The sequence below is a fragment of the Tyto alba genome, unplaced genomic scaffold, assembly GCF_018691265.1.
Source record: "Tyto alba isolate M040663 unplaced genomic scaffold, T.alba_DEE_v4.0 Super-Scaffold_16, whole genome shotgun sequence".
Classification (NCBI taxonomy): Eukaryota; Metazoa; Chordata; class Aves; order Strigiformes; family Tytonidae; genus Tyto; species Tyto alba.
In genome coordinates, this window is record NW_024881278.1 from 18,266,863 (window position 1) to 18,281,067 (window position 14,205).

The window sequence follows — 14,205 nt, forward strand, 5'->3', positions numbered from 1 at the left end:
AGCTTGTTGCAGAAGTATACTTAATTCGTGGCCCTGTTAACCAGTAGACTTTGACTTTTTAAAGTACAATTTGACAGTAGAAATTTCCCGTACCTCTCACTCTGTTGAAATATATGTGTGTACACATGTTATTTTTGAATTTGATGCGGTGAATATGTCCTTTTTGTTCCAGCAAAGCATAAAATATCTGTAGGAATAAAATATATGCATGTGTGTGTGTTTATGTGCACATACACCTGATAGCAGTAGATGTAAATCAACACATCCACTTTTAAAGTCAATAGAGTTCTACCAATACAAGCTGATGATTTCATAGTATATCTGCATATTATATTTTATTTATGATAAATATTTAGTAAATTAGGAGGATATTAGGAATTATTAAGGAAAAATTAGCAAATGCTGCCATAAAAATCTGTTGTATCTGATAATAATATGTCTTAATGTACAGATTAGTAGGCTTGGGGTATTTTTTAATGCAAGAAAAAATGCTGTAAATAATTTTCAGATACTTCCATTTACATGAGTGTAGCACTAGTAACTGATTCAATTCATTTTTTAATCTAACCTGCCTATGCCAGATAACAGTAATGTACATATCCTATGAATATTTTAAAACCTGCTAAATATGTGTTAATAAAATATGTTTGTTCCAGTGATCTTGGCCAGTATAGCATCTGACTATTTACTGCCAGACAAATAGAAACAGTTGATAAAGTTTCTGGATTAGATCTTGCTTTCAGTATTTTGAATATAAATTTAAGATAACTCTCTTGCAATCAGTATAATCACCACTGAACTGAGGGGTCAGTATGCATCATTGAACTGAGAGCAGAATTTCATGCATTCCATTCAGAAATAAAATTATTTTTTTTAGATATAAAAAAGAAGATATCAGTTGAGTGTTCCCTTTTGTTGTGTCAAGCCTCTGAGCTATCTGAGAAGGAAGCTGTGAAAGAGTTGGTTATAGTTACCTGAAGCTGGCCCACTGGCAACTGCTGCTTTATTATGGTGTAGCTTTATGATTTGCAAAATTATATTGGCTGTTAGCAATTCACATGGTATAATCTTTGATCAGAGGGATAGTTCCCAAATGAGAAAGGTGATTTTTCTAGTGGTTGAGAAAATCCATCTTGATTTGGACAAGTTTTAAGCTAGCAAAATTGCTACCTTAGAGAAAAGCTGCCTCTTCCTTTCTTTTCTTTTGAATGTCCCAGAAACTGTCTGCAGTCCAGTGAGTCACGTACAGCAGGTCATCTCAGTCAACAGCATGTTCTCTACATGGGGCTACATTTTAGTCCCATGGGTATGATTCCATGTATGAGATTCCATGATTCCAGTATGGAGAGCTCTTACTGAAGCCCTTTTATAAGTGCCTGGCTTCAACTAGTTGAGAGAGAAAGGTTTGTGAGTTGCCTATCAGGCAGTCCAATTTTTTATTTATTTTTTATTTCTTACATAAATGACTTCAAGTCCATCTCTTTTCCATATAAAGAAGTTATAGGCCAGAACAATATTTATTCGCAATAAATAACATCAAAAGTACACAGTAATCACTTGAGATCATTATGTATGGAAGTTGATAGAGAAAATAAATAAATAAAAAGTGTTCCTGCAATCTGTCAGCTGAGCTATTTCTTGACAAAACAGGGAAGTGTTATTTCTATCATATAGAGTGCTATGGTGTGCTCCTGTGGCACGCTTACCATAAAGCTTTGGTTCCAGAATGAGGACACCTACTCTCTTAAAGCTTCCTAGTAAAGACAACAGAGAGAGGCAGTGCAGGACAAGGGGGTAGGTGATGCAGTTCTCAGCTTTTGGAAGTGGTTGCTTTCTCTATATTCGTTGTCTGAGAAGACAAGTCTCTTACTTTGGCTATGTGTAAATTAGGTCCATGTAATTTAGGCATATCAGCTAATCCATAGTTGATATGAATGTGTTCACGTGTGCTCAAGAAAGATAGATGGAAACTGAAGCAAGAGAAGGCAAAACCTGGTGAGGTGATAAAGGGAAAAGAAAGCCATGCGAAATACATGACGGTGAATAGAAAAAGGACAGAAGAACAAATTAAGCTGAAGTAGTATTGTGGCAGATATTATATGATGATTGTATGATAAATAGTACAACCTGCACATGCATGCCAATAGATTAGGAATTAGAAGCATTTGGAGCAACAGAGGGCAAAAAGTTTGAATACTCTGAAGACAGTTCTCAATACATATTTGAAGTGGTTCAAATGGATTGTATGTCATTGCACGAACAGCTTAATGACTTTTGAGTTCTGTGATCTGATGTGATAAAAGATTCCTTGTAGTTCCTTGTGCCCAGAGCACTTTGGATTTTCTGCAGAATACAGTCAGTAGTATATGAAAGACACCACATTTTTGTTAATATGTATAATTTCATTGTCCATGTTCCTGAAAAGAGTAAATGAATCAAGAATAAAAGGCACAGAATTTCTGTTCTGCTTAGTGAGAGAGATTCCCAGCAAATCAGGTATTTCTCATTAGCTTTAAAGGGCAATAGTCCAGGTACATGTCTCAGTATATTAATGAAAGCATAGATTCCCCCGAAATACATCCATGAAAGTATAGCTCCTTGATTCTCAAGTCTGTACGATAAGTAAACAAATGTGTGGTTCTAGACAGGGAATTCCAAAAGATTAATAACAATTTTGTGCCTTCATTGTAAGTTGAGTCTGAACTTTTGAAGCAGATGAGCAAAATAGCCTGCCATAAAAGATAATTTCATTTGCCAAAATGAAACTACCTTCTAGTATTAATACTGTAATGAAATGGTTTAAAATGTGAACTAAGAATCTTAAGGAAAAAGATGCCCACTGTTCTCATGTTCAGTAGTTGCTTCTATAAACAATTACATCTATGTAAAAAGCTTTATGATTTTATTTTCATCAATGTCAGGCTGAGCTGTGTAGCTGTCATACTTTGCAGTCTTCCCTCCAGTGACAACCACATTGACAACATGTTATACTCCACATTGATTTTACAGTTAAGGAGCTGATTGTGATATATAGGGATTTTAAGAATTCAGCTGAGAGGCTGACTTTTGCCTTTTATCATTCCATTAAAATTTTATAACCATCTTTTTCATGTCATTTCATCCATGAATTCTTACTTTAGAAAGTGATAGCTACTGCTGTGAGCATAACTTTTCTCATGTTCAGAGCTTTTTATTGTATTAGCAAACTATCCCAATTATAGTTAATACTCATGTTTTACATAATTGTGGTGACCCTTTCAACCAAGCAGTATTGTGCTAGTTGATTTGTATATAGAATTAGATGATTCTGCTTGCCATTTAAAAAGAAGCTACACTGAATGAGTGTTGGGGACCAGGATTTAATGCTTCCCCATCCAGTGGGGCCAATTAAGTATCTCTCAAACGTCTTGTTTGAACTCAGAGAGTCTTAAAAGTCTCTCTTTTAAAAGGGCAGTAGGGAATGTGTGGGTAGGTATGCTAGCTACCAAAATACGCTTTTCTGAGGGGAGGGGGAGGAACTAGGGGGACCCAAAGTTTAAGTTTGACAGCTCCTCCCATACATTACAGATTGTCTTTAAGGAATACGTCTGATCTCTAGGGGGGTTGAAGCACAGGTTCAACTAAGTACCATGAATGTTTTACCTGTAATGCCAGCAACTTATTCAGTAGGAATAAAAAGACTTATCCATTTTCTCACATCAAACTGCTTGATTGTTGTGGAGGTTTTTTTGTTTGGGTTTTGTTTTGTTTTGTTTTTTCTGCCTGCAGAAGCTCACAGTATGATAGCTTATTTATGAGGTATAATTAGGTAAAATTCAAGTTTGTAGCTCAGTGGTAAATATTATATCTTTCAACTCCCCTTCTCAATTAAACTAGAATTTGCAGCAACTTATTTTCATGGTCTTCAATTCCAAAGCAAATGTTCCTCTTTCCCCTTCACCATAGTAAAATTTTTGGTTTACAGACTATACATCTAATTCAGGTTTATACCTCCACCTCTCCATCTTTCCATGGTCTAAATAATGGACCAAATTTTGTTCCAGTTTATGACCTAATTGATTTTGCCCAAGAGTACGTGCAAATAGAATTGAATTGCTCTTTACAACAGATTATCTTTTATACTTGTAAATTCAGAGATCTAAATTAATCCTAGAGTGCACAAGCATTAAATATAGAACTCCATCCTTATTATCACTCTGAGTAGAACGGAATATGTGATATCGATGAATTTTATGGAGTTGCTGTGTGATGCATCATATAATAAAAGAAAAATCACTGTTACTTTTTCAAATTTAAAAGGAAAAAAAAAATAAAAGGAAAAAAAGAAAAAGCTTGCCATCCCAATTTTACATCACTGTTTCCACAGACATCAGTGAAATAATCCTGATTTACCTTTCTCTGTATGTAAGAGGAGAATTGGGATTTCTGGATGCTTTGGCTGTTATTCTAAATTATAGAAGGAGCCATGCATTGTGCTGGATTTATTTATTTTCTAGGGTTCCTTTATTTTCCTCTTTTAACTTAAAAAGTATCAGGAATTATTTAACTTCTAGTAAAGTAAATTATTATTCCTATAAATATAATGTTTCTTGTGGTTTGGACAGCGTACTGCTTCACTAGGAATTACATGATGGTGCTGTTGACTATTGTGGTATTCAGCATATGCTGTGTCATGTGTCCTGGAGCCTTAGCACACCCACGATCACTAATGAATTTTGAATTTTCAAGCCTTAGCATTTGAAACTTAGTCCCCCTGCCAAATCCCCAGACCTGAAGCTATTTTAAACAATTACTAAATCCAAGTATATCTTTTTTTAAGATTTCAATAAAATGTAATGTTCACAGAAAAATCTCATAAATGTCAAAATTGCTATGGGCAGAATAGGGAGGAATATAGTATTTTCTTGATCTGCTGTAGCAATTTATAGATTTCAGGACGTGGTTTATAAGAATGCTAAATGTTCTGGAATTACAGCTGTTACTGATCAGTGATTGAGCCAGATTTGTGTTATTGCACCATGTTCTTGCTTGTACCTAGAGAGCAGTAAAGCCTCAATATAATAAAAAGCACCTGCATTTTAAATGAAATTTCAATTGAAAAACTTAACAGCCCTTCAAATTGCAGAATTTAACGCAGCCCAGTAAAGCTTAAATAACACTTTGCCTCCACAGGCTGAGGGTTTTGCATTCAAGGTGACTTGATTGTGTCGCATGGTGAAATTATTTACAATTAAGGAATTTCTCTGGAGGGCTGCAGAGTATTTGCTGTTCCACAACACCTATGCAGGCATATGGTCGGTCTTTTTCAGTATTCATGGAAGCTCCTGAACCTTTATGATAATTGAATCAGTTAGAGTGCTGAGTGGAGCAAGCATAAAACCTGTTAACCTAAAGGTCAGATCTGTGCATTGTTTATTTATCAGTAGGTGAAAGAGCTAAATCGGCAGCTTCTGTCACAGTCGAAGTAAAAAATCACCTATAATATTAACAGGGAGTAGATAAATTGCAAAAAATGGATTAGAATTATAAACAGAATGAAGTAAAATATTGAATATATAATGGGAAATGCAGTAGGGGCTTACTGAGCTGTAAAATATGAAGCTTTGTTATGCCTATGCCATTGGTTGCAATTAGTAGCTAGTGCTCTAGAAAAATATCAACAAAAGCTAGAACTGCAGATCTATATTGATACTTAGCTGTACACTTTCTCCACATGCTAACAGCATTGTTAGGACAGTTTTGAGACACAGAAGAAGAAAGATACAGGGGAGGAAGGTTGGGAGGAAGGAAACAGTGTCTACAGAGCAGCTTGCCTTTGAGAGTAGAGCCATATTCATCCCTTGAATATCTGGGCCTACAGTTTCTGAAGAAATAGGTTGTTTAGTAGATTTTAACTTTTGTAATTTTGAGCCTCATTTGATGAGTATTGCTTGCTAATGCTGACTTTTACAAATCACAGACTATTAGTAATTTTCCTTTCCATTTTTTTTTTTTTTTTTTTTTTTTTTTTCCCCTCTGTTACAGAACCTGGACCTTTAGATCCACCACTTCTTTTGAATGTTACGGCAAGGGCAGCAAGTATCACCTGGCAGCATCCTTTAAAACCAAATGGCATTATCACTCATTATAATATTTACCGAAATGGCCAACTGCATGCTACAGTGCTAGGAACCAGATCTAATTACACTGTAGAAGACCTGCATCCTTACACTGTCTATGTGTTTCAGGTAGAAGGATGCACTTCTAAAGGATGCTCTCTTTCACCCGAGACCCCAGAAATACAGACTCTTCCTGATGCCCCTGAGGATATTCCTGCTCCAGAGCTGTATTCTGATACTCCAACCTCTGTGGTCATATCCTGGCAACTACCTGCTCGCTCAAATGGTTTGGTGGAAAATGTTACAATAGAAAGGAGGGTGAAAGGAACAGAGCAAATATCAACTGTGGTGACTCTCCCTCTCAGTCAGTCCATGAGCTACATTGACCAGAGTACCGCTCTGAGCCCTTGGCAGAAATTTGAATACAGAATACTGATGAGCACACTTCACGGAGGCACGAACAGCAGTGCGTGGTCAGAAGTTACCACTAGACCATCAAGACCTGCTGGTGTTCAGCCACCTGATGCAGAAGTGTTGGGGCCGTATTCAGTTAAGGTAGGAATAATTCTCATTGCCTCACGGCTTTAACATATTTTCCTTAGCAACTGTGTATTTAAGAGAGACATCTACTGGCTGAGCCAACAGATTTCATTGCTGCAGGCACAGTTGAATAATTAGCGTCTGTCCTTTGGCTCAGAAACATTAGATTCCTTTCCATTTTTTTCCTTTACACCAGCCTCTGGCATTACACTCCATTTTCTTCCTTACACACCTGATGTATTTTCGATATTAATCTTGAATGCTTACTTTTAATCAGATCAGAAAATAACCTACTATCTTCTCCAAAATTTCAAGACTTCATTAAAATGCTAAAAAGTAAAAAGATTTTTTATGTAATTAAATCTTGTATATAATCATCAGATTTTTTTTTTAATAACTAATGAAGAAAAAGATAGCAGTGTGCTTCTCCTGATTTATGAAAGAAGACTCTTACAGGACTACCTAGGAAGTTTTCAATTATTCACATCATTCTGCTGGGAATGAACTCTAGAGGACAGGATAACTACCATTGTTTTGGCTTGCATACAAACTTCATTCAAGGGAAATTAGTGTAACCAAACAAGAGGGATTTTTGTAGCTTAGAAGCCTCTTTTGTGTAAATACACACATGCTTCCATGGATTCAGTCTTGTACTAATGCCAAAAGTATTGGTACAGTAGCTTGCTCACCAGAGCACAAAACAAAGGACATTTGCATAAGATTGAAGTTCATCTGTTAGATTTATTATTTTTGGTATACATCGTGTTTTCAAAAGGTAAACAGAGTGGTGTTACCAATGCAGTCTAAATAGTTTGAGAGTATTAATTTAAGCAGTAAACCAATGCTGATTTTTTTGCTTTGTTCATACATCATTTTAAGCTATGAAAAAAGCTCTATACATCAGACCAAAAAATCCTGAGCTTCTAAAATTATGTTTTAGTGTCTAAGGAATTGTATGTTACCTCCACATTAATAGCAAATGAGTTCACTATGAGTACAATGGTTACTGTAAGAATTAATAATGATCGACCACCAGTAATTGTGATGAATTGCCAGACTGTTTATTGGAGATTTGCACAATCTACTTCCAGGACTCTGCCCTCTGTGCTTCTGTAGATATATCTTAATATCCACCACAATTTATAGTAAAGCATTTTTCATGGATTTACCAGAAGTAGCAGTGCTGAGTAAACAGTAGCTCTTGTTCAATGGCATGCTTACACACATGTCCACATTTTACTGCATGATCTTTTGCACATTGGTTTCAACTCCGAGCACAAAGTCGTCATCACTGCAATCTTCAATGCTTCAGTTAATGTGATAAGGGCATAATAATTTTATATCTTACCCATACTTTTTCATTCTCCAAGTGCAGTCAACACCCAATCCTAATTTTAAACAACTGTGAGTTATCAAAGGTCTTGTCTTTCTTTACTGAATGTCTTTTCTTGAGATTAGAGGTGTGTGCTCACTTGTATTTATTGTCTTTTGCTCAGCTCCAAGATAAGTAATATACCAATACTGAAAATCAGTTTGATCATTTATTTCTTCTGAAAGCAGGCAGTGTGGTCTTCACTCTGTAATAATTTAATTTCCACATAGCAATGCTTTTAAAATTTGCTTTCCTTTCTTGATGAAGATTTCAAATGCTTTTATCTCCTCCTTCTTTCCCACTTTATCATTAACATTTAAATCTCTTTAAAGCCCTTTAATGTCTACATTGTATGTCCTTCTATATGACTGCTGGTCATATTTTGTGTCACTGCTGCTCTTGTAGTCTCGGGAGTTTTTTCCACCTGGAGACACATATTTGTCTGGTCTGTTAAGACTAATTTCTGTCACAGATGCTGAAGCCTGGATGTTTTTATTTCCATGACTCAGTTTTATTCTTCATTTTTCTTGATTTTAAATATTTAGGTTAAAATGTTCAAAATAATTGAAGGTGGCAGCATTGAATTGAGTAAAATGACTTACGTACATGCCTTACAAATATACTCTTTTCTGGGTAGGACTGAAAAGGACTCTTCTCTGTCCTTTGGCAATTATTCCCTCTGTCAGTGTATAGAGTATCGGTATCCTTCACTGATATGGACGTGAATTCTTCTAATTTATCTACTATTTTATTTTACTTAGTGTTGTTTAATTTGATAGTCATCATAATTGGGGGAGAGTTGGGAATACTTGGTACAGTTCCTGTGCAGAGGGTGTTCCCATGGCTGAAACATTACTTTGCTTCAGATTTCTAAGATTCTAAGACTTCTTAAAATTCTTAAAATTTCTCTTACTTCTCCAGGACAGCAAGAGAGGTTTTTTTTTTTTTGTTTTTTGGGGTTTTTTTTTAGTTGTTATTATTATTTATTATGTCTTATGTCTTTAAAAAATTGAAATAAAGTTATAGGTGCAGAAAAGCTCATTGCACTTCATCACTGAAGAGATTATGGACAAAGCTTGCTGCACCCAGTGGTTTTCTCTCCATCTGCTTGTTTGCAGATGGGAGCACAGGGGAAGAGACTGGGATTTCATCTTACTTGTTGGTCTTCTTACAGGTCTGTCAAATGGATTAGCTCACTAATACTGGTGTTTTTCCTTTCTCTTCAATTTTGTGGCAAGTTCACATCAGAGTAGTAAGACTCTGAGGCCTCCCAGTGGGCTGTGCTGTGGTGCTGAAGCTGTCATGTGGCCCATGTGAATATTCTCTACTAGGTGAATACAAGAAGAACAACATAGCATCTGTTTTAAAAAATTTGGGGTTTTTGCCCTGCTCTTTCAAACTAGGGTGTAGATCTGAATAGCTGCTCTGCAAACCCCTTGTGTCCCTTCGACCCAGAAGTAGGCTAGTTGCACAGGCAGAGCAACTGTGAAGTATTGTGCAAGGATTGCCACTTAGTGCTTCAAAACTATTCCTGTGTGGAAATAGGATGGATCTGGTTTGGGATTGCTTTACACTGTTGCCTTTAAACTCTGTTGAGAGTCCCCAAAAGTCATACTTTCCCTCCTGACCAGATCAAACCTGCCAGACCTGAAGTGCATAAATCACCTAGGTAGTCTTCAAATCAAATTTGTGGAATCTGCTTGTGCTGTACAATGCTCTCATTCAGTGTCTACAATGGTAACTCTTAAGCAGAGAATGGAAAACAAGCCATCTCTGGATGGGAGATTATAATTACCTCTTGCCCTAGAGAGAGCTCTCCTCCCATGTTAGTGCAGGAAGTATTGGAAGGACACTGTGGGAAAAATTAGCAAGAGGCTCCTTTACCAAATCATGGTTGCAAATCAATAGAGGCTTTCAACTGTCAGCGCAACCAATCCCTAAACCGTGAGCGCAAATATTTACTTCTACAGAAAACAGAGAGAATTTACAAAAAAAGAGAAACATATTTCCATTCCTTTATTTAGTCATAGAATCAATATAAATGATTTGAGGACGTGGAGAATTCAAAGTGCTCCGGGATAGTACTCACTTGAGTATACAGCTTATTTTCATAGACCAAAGCTTTCACTCTGCAAGGAGGAAAATATCAGCACAGCAGATCACTCTTGGCATAAACACTTCTGATGTGTACGTGCTCCTTTAGCATTTAATTTTAATCACAGTGAACTGATATCTCTCCATAATATTTAGCTTGCTTCCTTTTGTGCAACAGAAAGTGTAAAGCTGTCGATAATTTTTAAAGTACCCATTTCTGTGACACCTGCATGATATTTTTTAATATTTGCTGAATTGATAATGTTCATGGCAGCGGAGTATACTGCGCAATAAACTGCTTTTGTGGCTGATTAAATGCCAAAGTGAAGTGGAGGTATTCAGGAACTGCAAAAGCCGTTTATTTAGTATATGCCAATGCCATGAACATTATTCCTGTTACACAAGATTTGCTATACCCTAATGTACAGAAGTATAAAAGAAATTGTTTCCCTTTCTTGTGAGGGTTGCAATTGCTGTGCTGCTTCCATCTCACACTTCACACTGATATGACATTCGGGAATGTAGCTAGGTTGAGTGGCTTGAAAAAGAGGCTGATTTACACAGTGAATAATTATTTAAAGGAGTTCTTTGTGTAGGAAGAGCATTATGTGTCTGGGTACACCGAACTAAATTAACTGTAATATGCAAATTCTCCAACTTTGGCCATTTAACTTTCAATGTGAGCACTTCCCTTTTGCTGCTGTGGTTCTCTCTTGAGGGCTTTGGCCTGGGGAAGACAGCTGTGGTCTTGATTATCGGCTTAACTGAAGACTTGCTGGCACATATTTGTCTGTACTGTTCTCCATTGCTGACCAGTGCCACTAACCAGACCACTGATAAGAAGCTGCAGCCATTTCCTGTCATTCTTTGTGTAACTTTTTTCTTGAGATAGAAGTTGGAATGAGCTGTCTGTAATCCTGATGTTTCTCTCAAGAGGAAAGGAACCTTTTTTTTTTCTTTTTGGTGCTCAGATAGGTTGTAAGAGAATGGTTTCATCGTTGCTGGATGAAATAAGTATCTCATTGACATATAGTTCTTGTGTCATGTTATTCCTTCATGATAACATCAGTTACAGAAAATTCCTGCAATTTGATTAGATACAAAATGAGAAAAATAAAAAATTATGATGATTTCGTTGACTTCTCTCTTAATGTATGTTATATATGTTGCCTGCTAGAAATGAAGGGACGTGGTGATTCTGTAGCACCAAACTGTCATTCTTCTTTCTAATTTCTTTTTTTGCATATTGATTTAATATAGTGTCAATGATTTTCTATGGATTACTTCTTTTTCAAAATATTTTTCATGACTCCTCTGACTGAGGAAGGATTGTAGGCTTAATTCCATTGTCATTCATGTTTGTTGTTACCCTCAGAGATGACGACCACTTAATTTACAGTTCACCTGCCATTCTTTAATTTGTATAGAAGAAGCTGCAGCAGTGAAAGCTGGTATTCCACCCTACAGATTGAACAATGTCATCAGTTTCCTGTCCACAGGATCTTCAGGAGTTGCAGCCTGCACTCTTTCTTTGCAGAAAATTATCATTTATTGCTACAGAGTGCTAAAGTATTCTAGTAGCTATTTCTCAAATTTGACTACTAAATTGCATATGCAAGTGAGCAAGCACAAATAAACACAGTTCTATTTTTATAATTGTCGTCTTCATTAGGCCAGAAGCTGGACAGGGGACTGCTAAATGCCTGTTGTTCTGTAAATAGACTGGGGCTAAATTATGCCAGAGAAAGATTTCAGCTGTGTGGAATGGATACCACTGACACATTTAAAGCAATATACCCCATAGTTATAGTTTGACTATCATCCATGAAAAGAAAGGTGTTTTCTATATCCATTTTTCACTTCCTGTGGAATTACAGTTATAGGCACATGTTCTGGAGTTGTTTTTTGTCCTACACGTTAATGTTTGCTGTCCTGTGAAGTTGCTGATAATTACAGAACATTGGATCCAATGGTAATAACTCCATGGTCTCTGAAATAGGTGACTGAGAGGTGATCCTTCAGTGTTTTACCTCTGCAGATCCCTGTGTGATAGAGAGTGAGGCTGTGAAGAGCCTTCCTCCCATTCAGATTAAAACCCCTTGATGCTATTTCATTCTCAAAATGCTTCAGACTGTAATTGTTAAGAACATAATTTTGAGCATACGAGCAACCCTGATGCCTAGGCCTTGTGCACCAAAGGGAGATGCAGTAAGCCCACACAGGAGCTTTGTGCTGGGGAGGAAAAAAACAGAATTTGGACTTCATTCACCACACTTCCAGTTTTTTGGAGGTATGACCAGTGCATTGGGGAAATTGTTTAGGAGCAATCAATCCTTGTGTGAAGATTGCCTAGTAATGCTGCTAAGGTCAGTGAGACCTTGGTTTATTTGCCACATAAGTTCTGCTTGAGCAACTTAGGATACTCCAACACACATAGGAACAACCTTAACTTGCACACTAGAGGTTTTCCACATTTTAGGATGGTGATTTCCTGCACAGATTGCTTATTTGGTACAGACCATACAGTGGGGTGAACTACTCAGGGTTTCATCAGCATTATTCCTCTGCCTTTGATATAGCTTAAACACTTACTGTAGTAGGTGTTTCGGATCATAAATAAACAGTCTTTCTCTTTTCCCACTACAAAAGCTAAGTGCTTCTATAAGTTTTTGTAGTAGCAATCTGTTATTGCAGACTTGATTGTGCTGTTCTTCTGTGGCAGCGCTTGCTGAAGTTGGATGTCATTCATGTGCCAAGTGTATGAGAATAATTATCAGAGGCCTCTGTCAGAATTTGCTTTTCTGGTGTGATACTGGCTCTTGATTGAATCCCACTATAATTTCTGTTAAAACAGATAAGAACTCATGAGGAAATTCATCTCCCAGATACTTCTGGAGGGGCTGGGGGGTTGGCAGAGGACTATTGTCCAGTGGCTGGAATGAAGAATTAGGGTAACAGGTCTTTGTTTTCAGTTTTACTTCTTTCTGATACATGACTTAGTCTGGGATTTAGTCTTTTCATCTGTAAAACTGGAATAATAATACTTGCAATTTGAGACTTACAACGTGCTTTGAGACCAACACTGAAAAGCTCTCAGTAGTGTATTTATTACATTCTGTTTGTAGATGTTACAAGCAGCAGCTAGGAGAAATGAGAATAAAATGAAGCCAAATACACTGATTTAAAAACAAACTGTTGAAGCCAGGCCTGAACTAGTAAAATAGTTACCCATGTGCCAATGTCTCTCTTCACATAACTCAGAGTTAAATTGCAGAGTTTTAACTGCTGTCAAAAAAAAAAAAAAAAAAATCCAAGGTTATAACTGTTTAATGGGGGGAAAATGGCTAATTTCTGTCTCTTTAAATTTTGTGGTGGAGAAAATAAGGTGCTTTGATCTTTAAATGACAGCTTCCAGAGTCATTACATTGAATCAGTTAATCTCTCCCAATAGTTACCTTATTCTCCCTTCCTCATGGGCATCCTCTTTCATGGTTTCAGTGCTGAGCTTCAAATCAATGAACAAACTGTTACTGCTTCCAACACAGCCTGTCTAGTGAGCTTTCCTGCTTTCATACATTGCCAAGCTCTTACCTCAAACCTTGGCACATCAGAGTGGAGAAGAGATCGAGTAGTGCCACATGTGTGTTAACCAGGCTGGCTCCATCATCTTCATTTACACTGTCTGGGTCAGGCAGTCCCTTGTCTCTTGACAACACAGGTTTGTTAGAGACTGCATGTCCTGCCGTTCCCAGGTGACATATGTAATTCAAAGCAAGTCAAGTGACACAGCAGTGACTGTGAGTATCCTGAGTCATCCCTTTATCTAGTTTAAAAAAATGCTAACCTAACTGATAACTGATCTACATATCTTTGTATGAGATATCCATGCCCAGACAAAAATAAGTTACATTCTGTGTATATGAGGTGGTTTATCTGCTAGTGCACAGCAAATACTGTGAAGTAACACATGGAAGTTTTTCTAAGTTTTACCAGCTAGTTCACACGCTGTATAAAACTCAGGAGCTGAGGTTCTGGAACAGCATCTGTTCTCCTGCCCATTATTAATCTGTTCCTTTATGTGAAGGGTTTGCATTATATAGT

General features: G+C 36.9%; 1 protein-coding gene across 9 annotated transcripts in view; it reads left to right on the top strand.

The window, feature by feature from the left end:
* Positions 1-14,205, top strand: part of USH2A (usherin) — a 428,153-nt gene that overhangs the window by 279,567 nt on the left and 134,381 nt on the right. For all 9 annotated transcript variants that reach the window (XM_042789369.1, XM_042789365.1, XM_042789371.1 and 6 more), the window contains one exon: positions 6,025-6,653. In XM_042789369.1, coding sequence (XP_042645303.1) covers positions 6,025-6,653 — 629 coding nt within the window. The remainder of the gene's footprint in view (positions 1-6,024; positions 6,654-14,205) is intronic.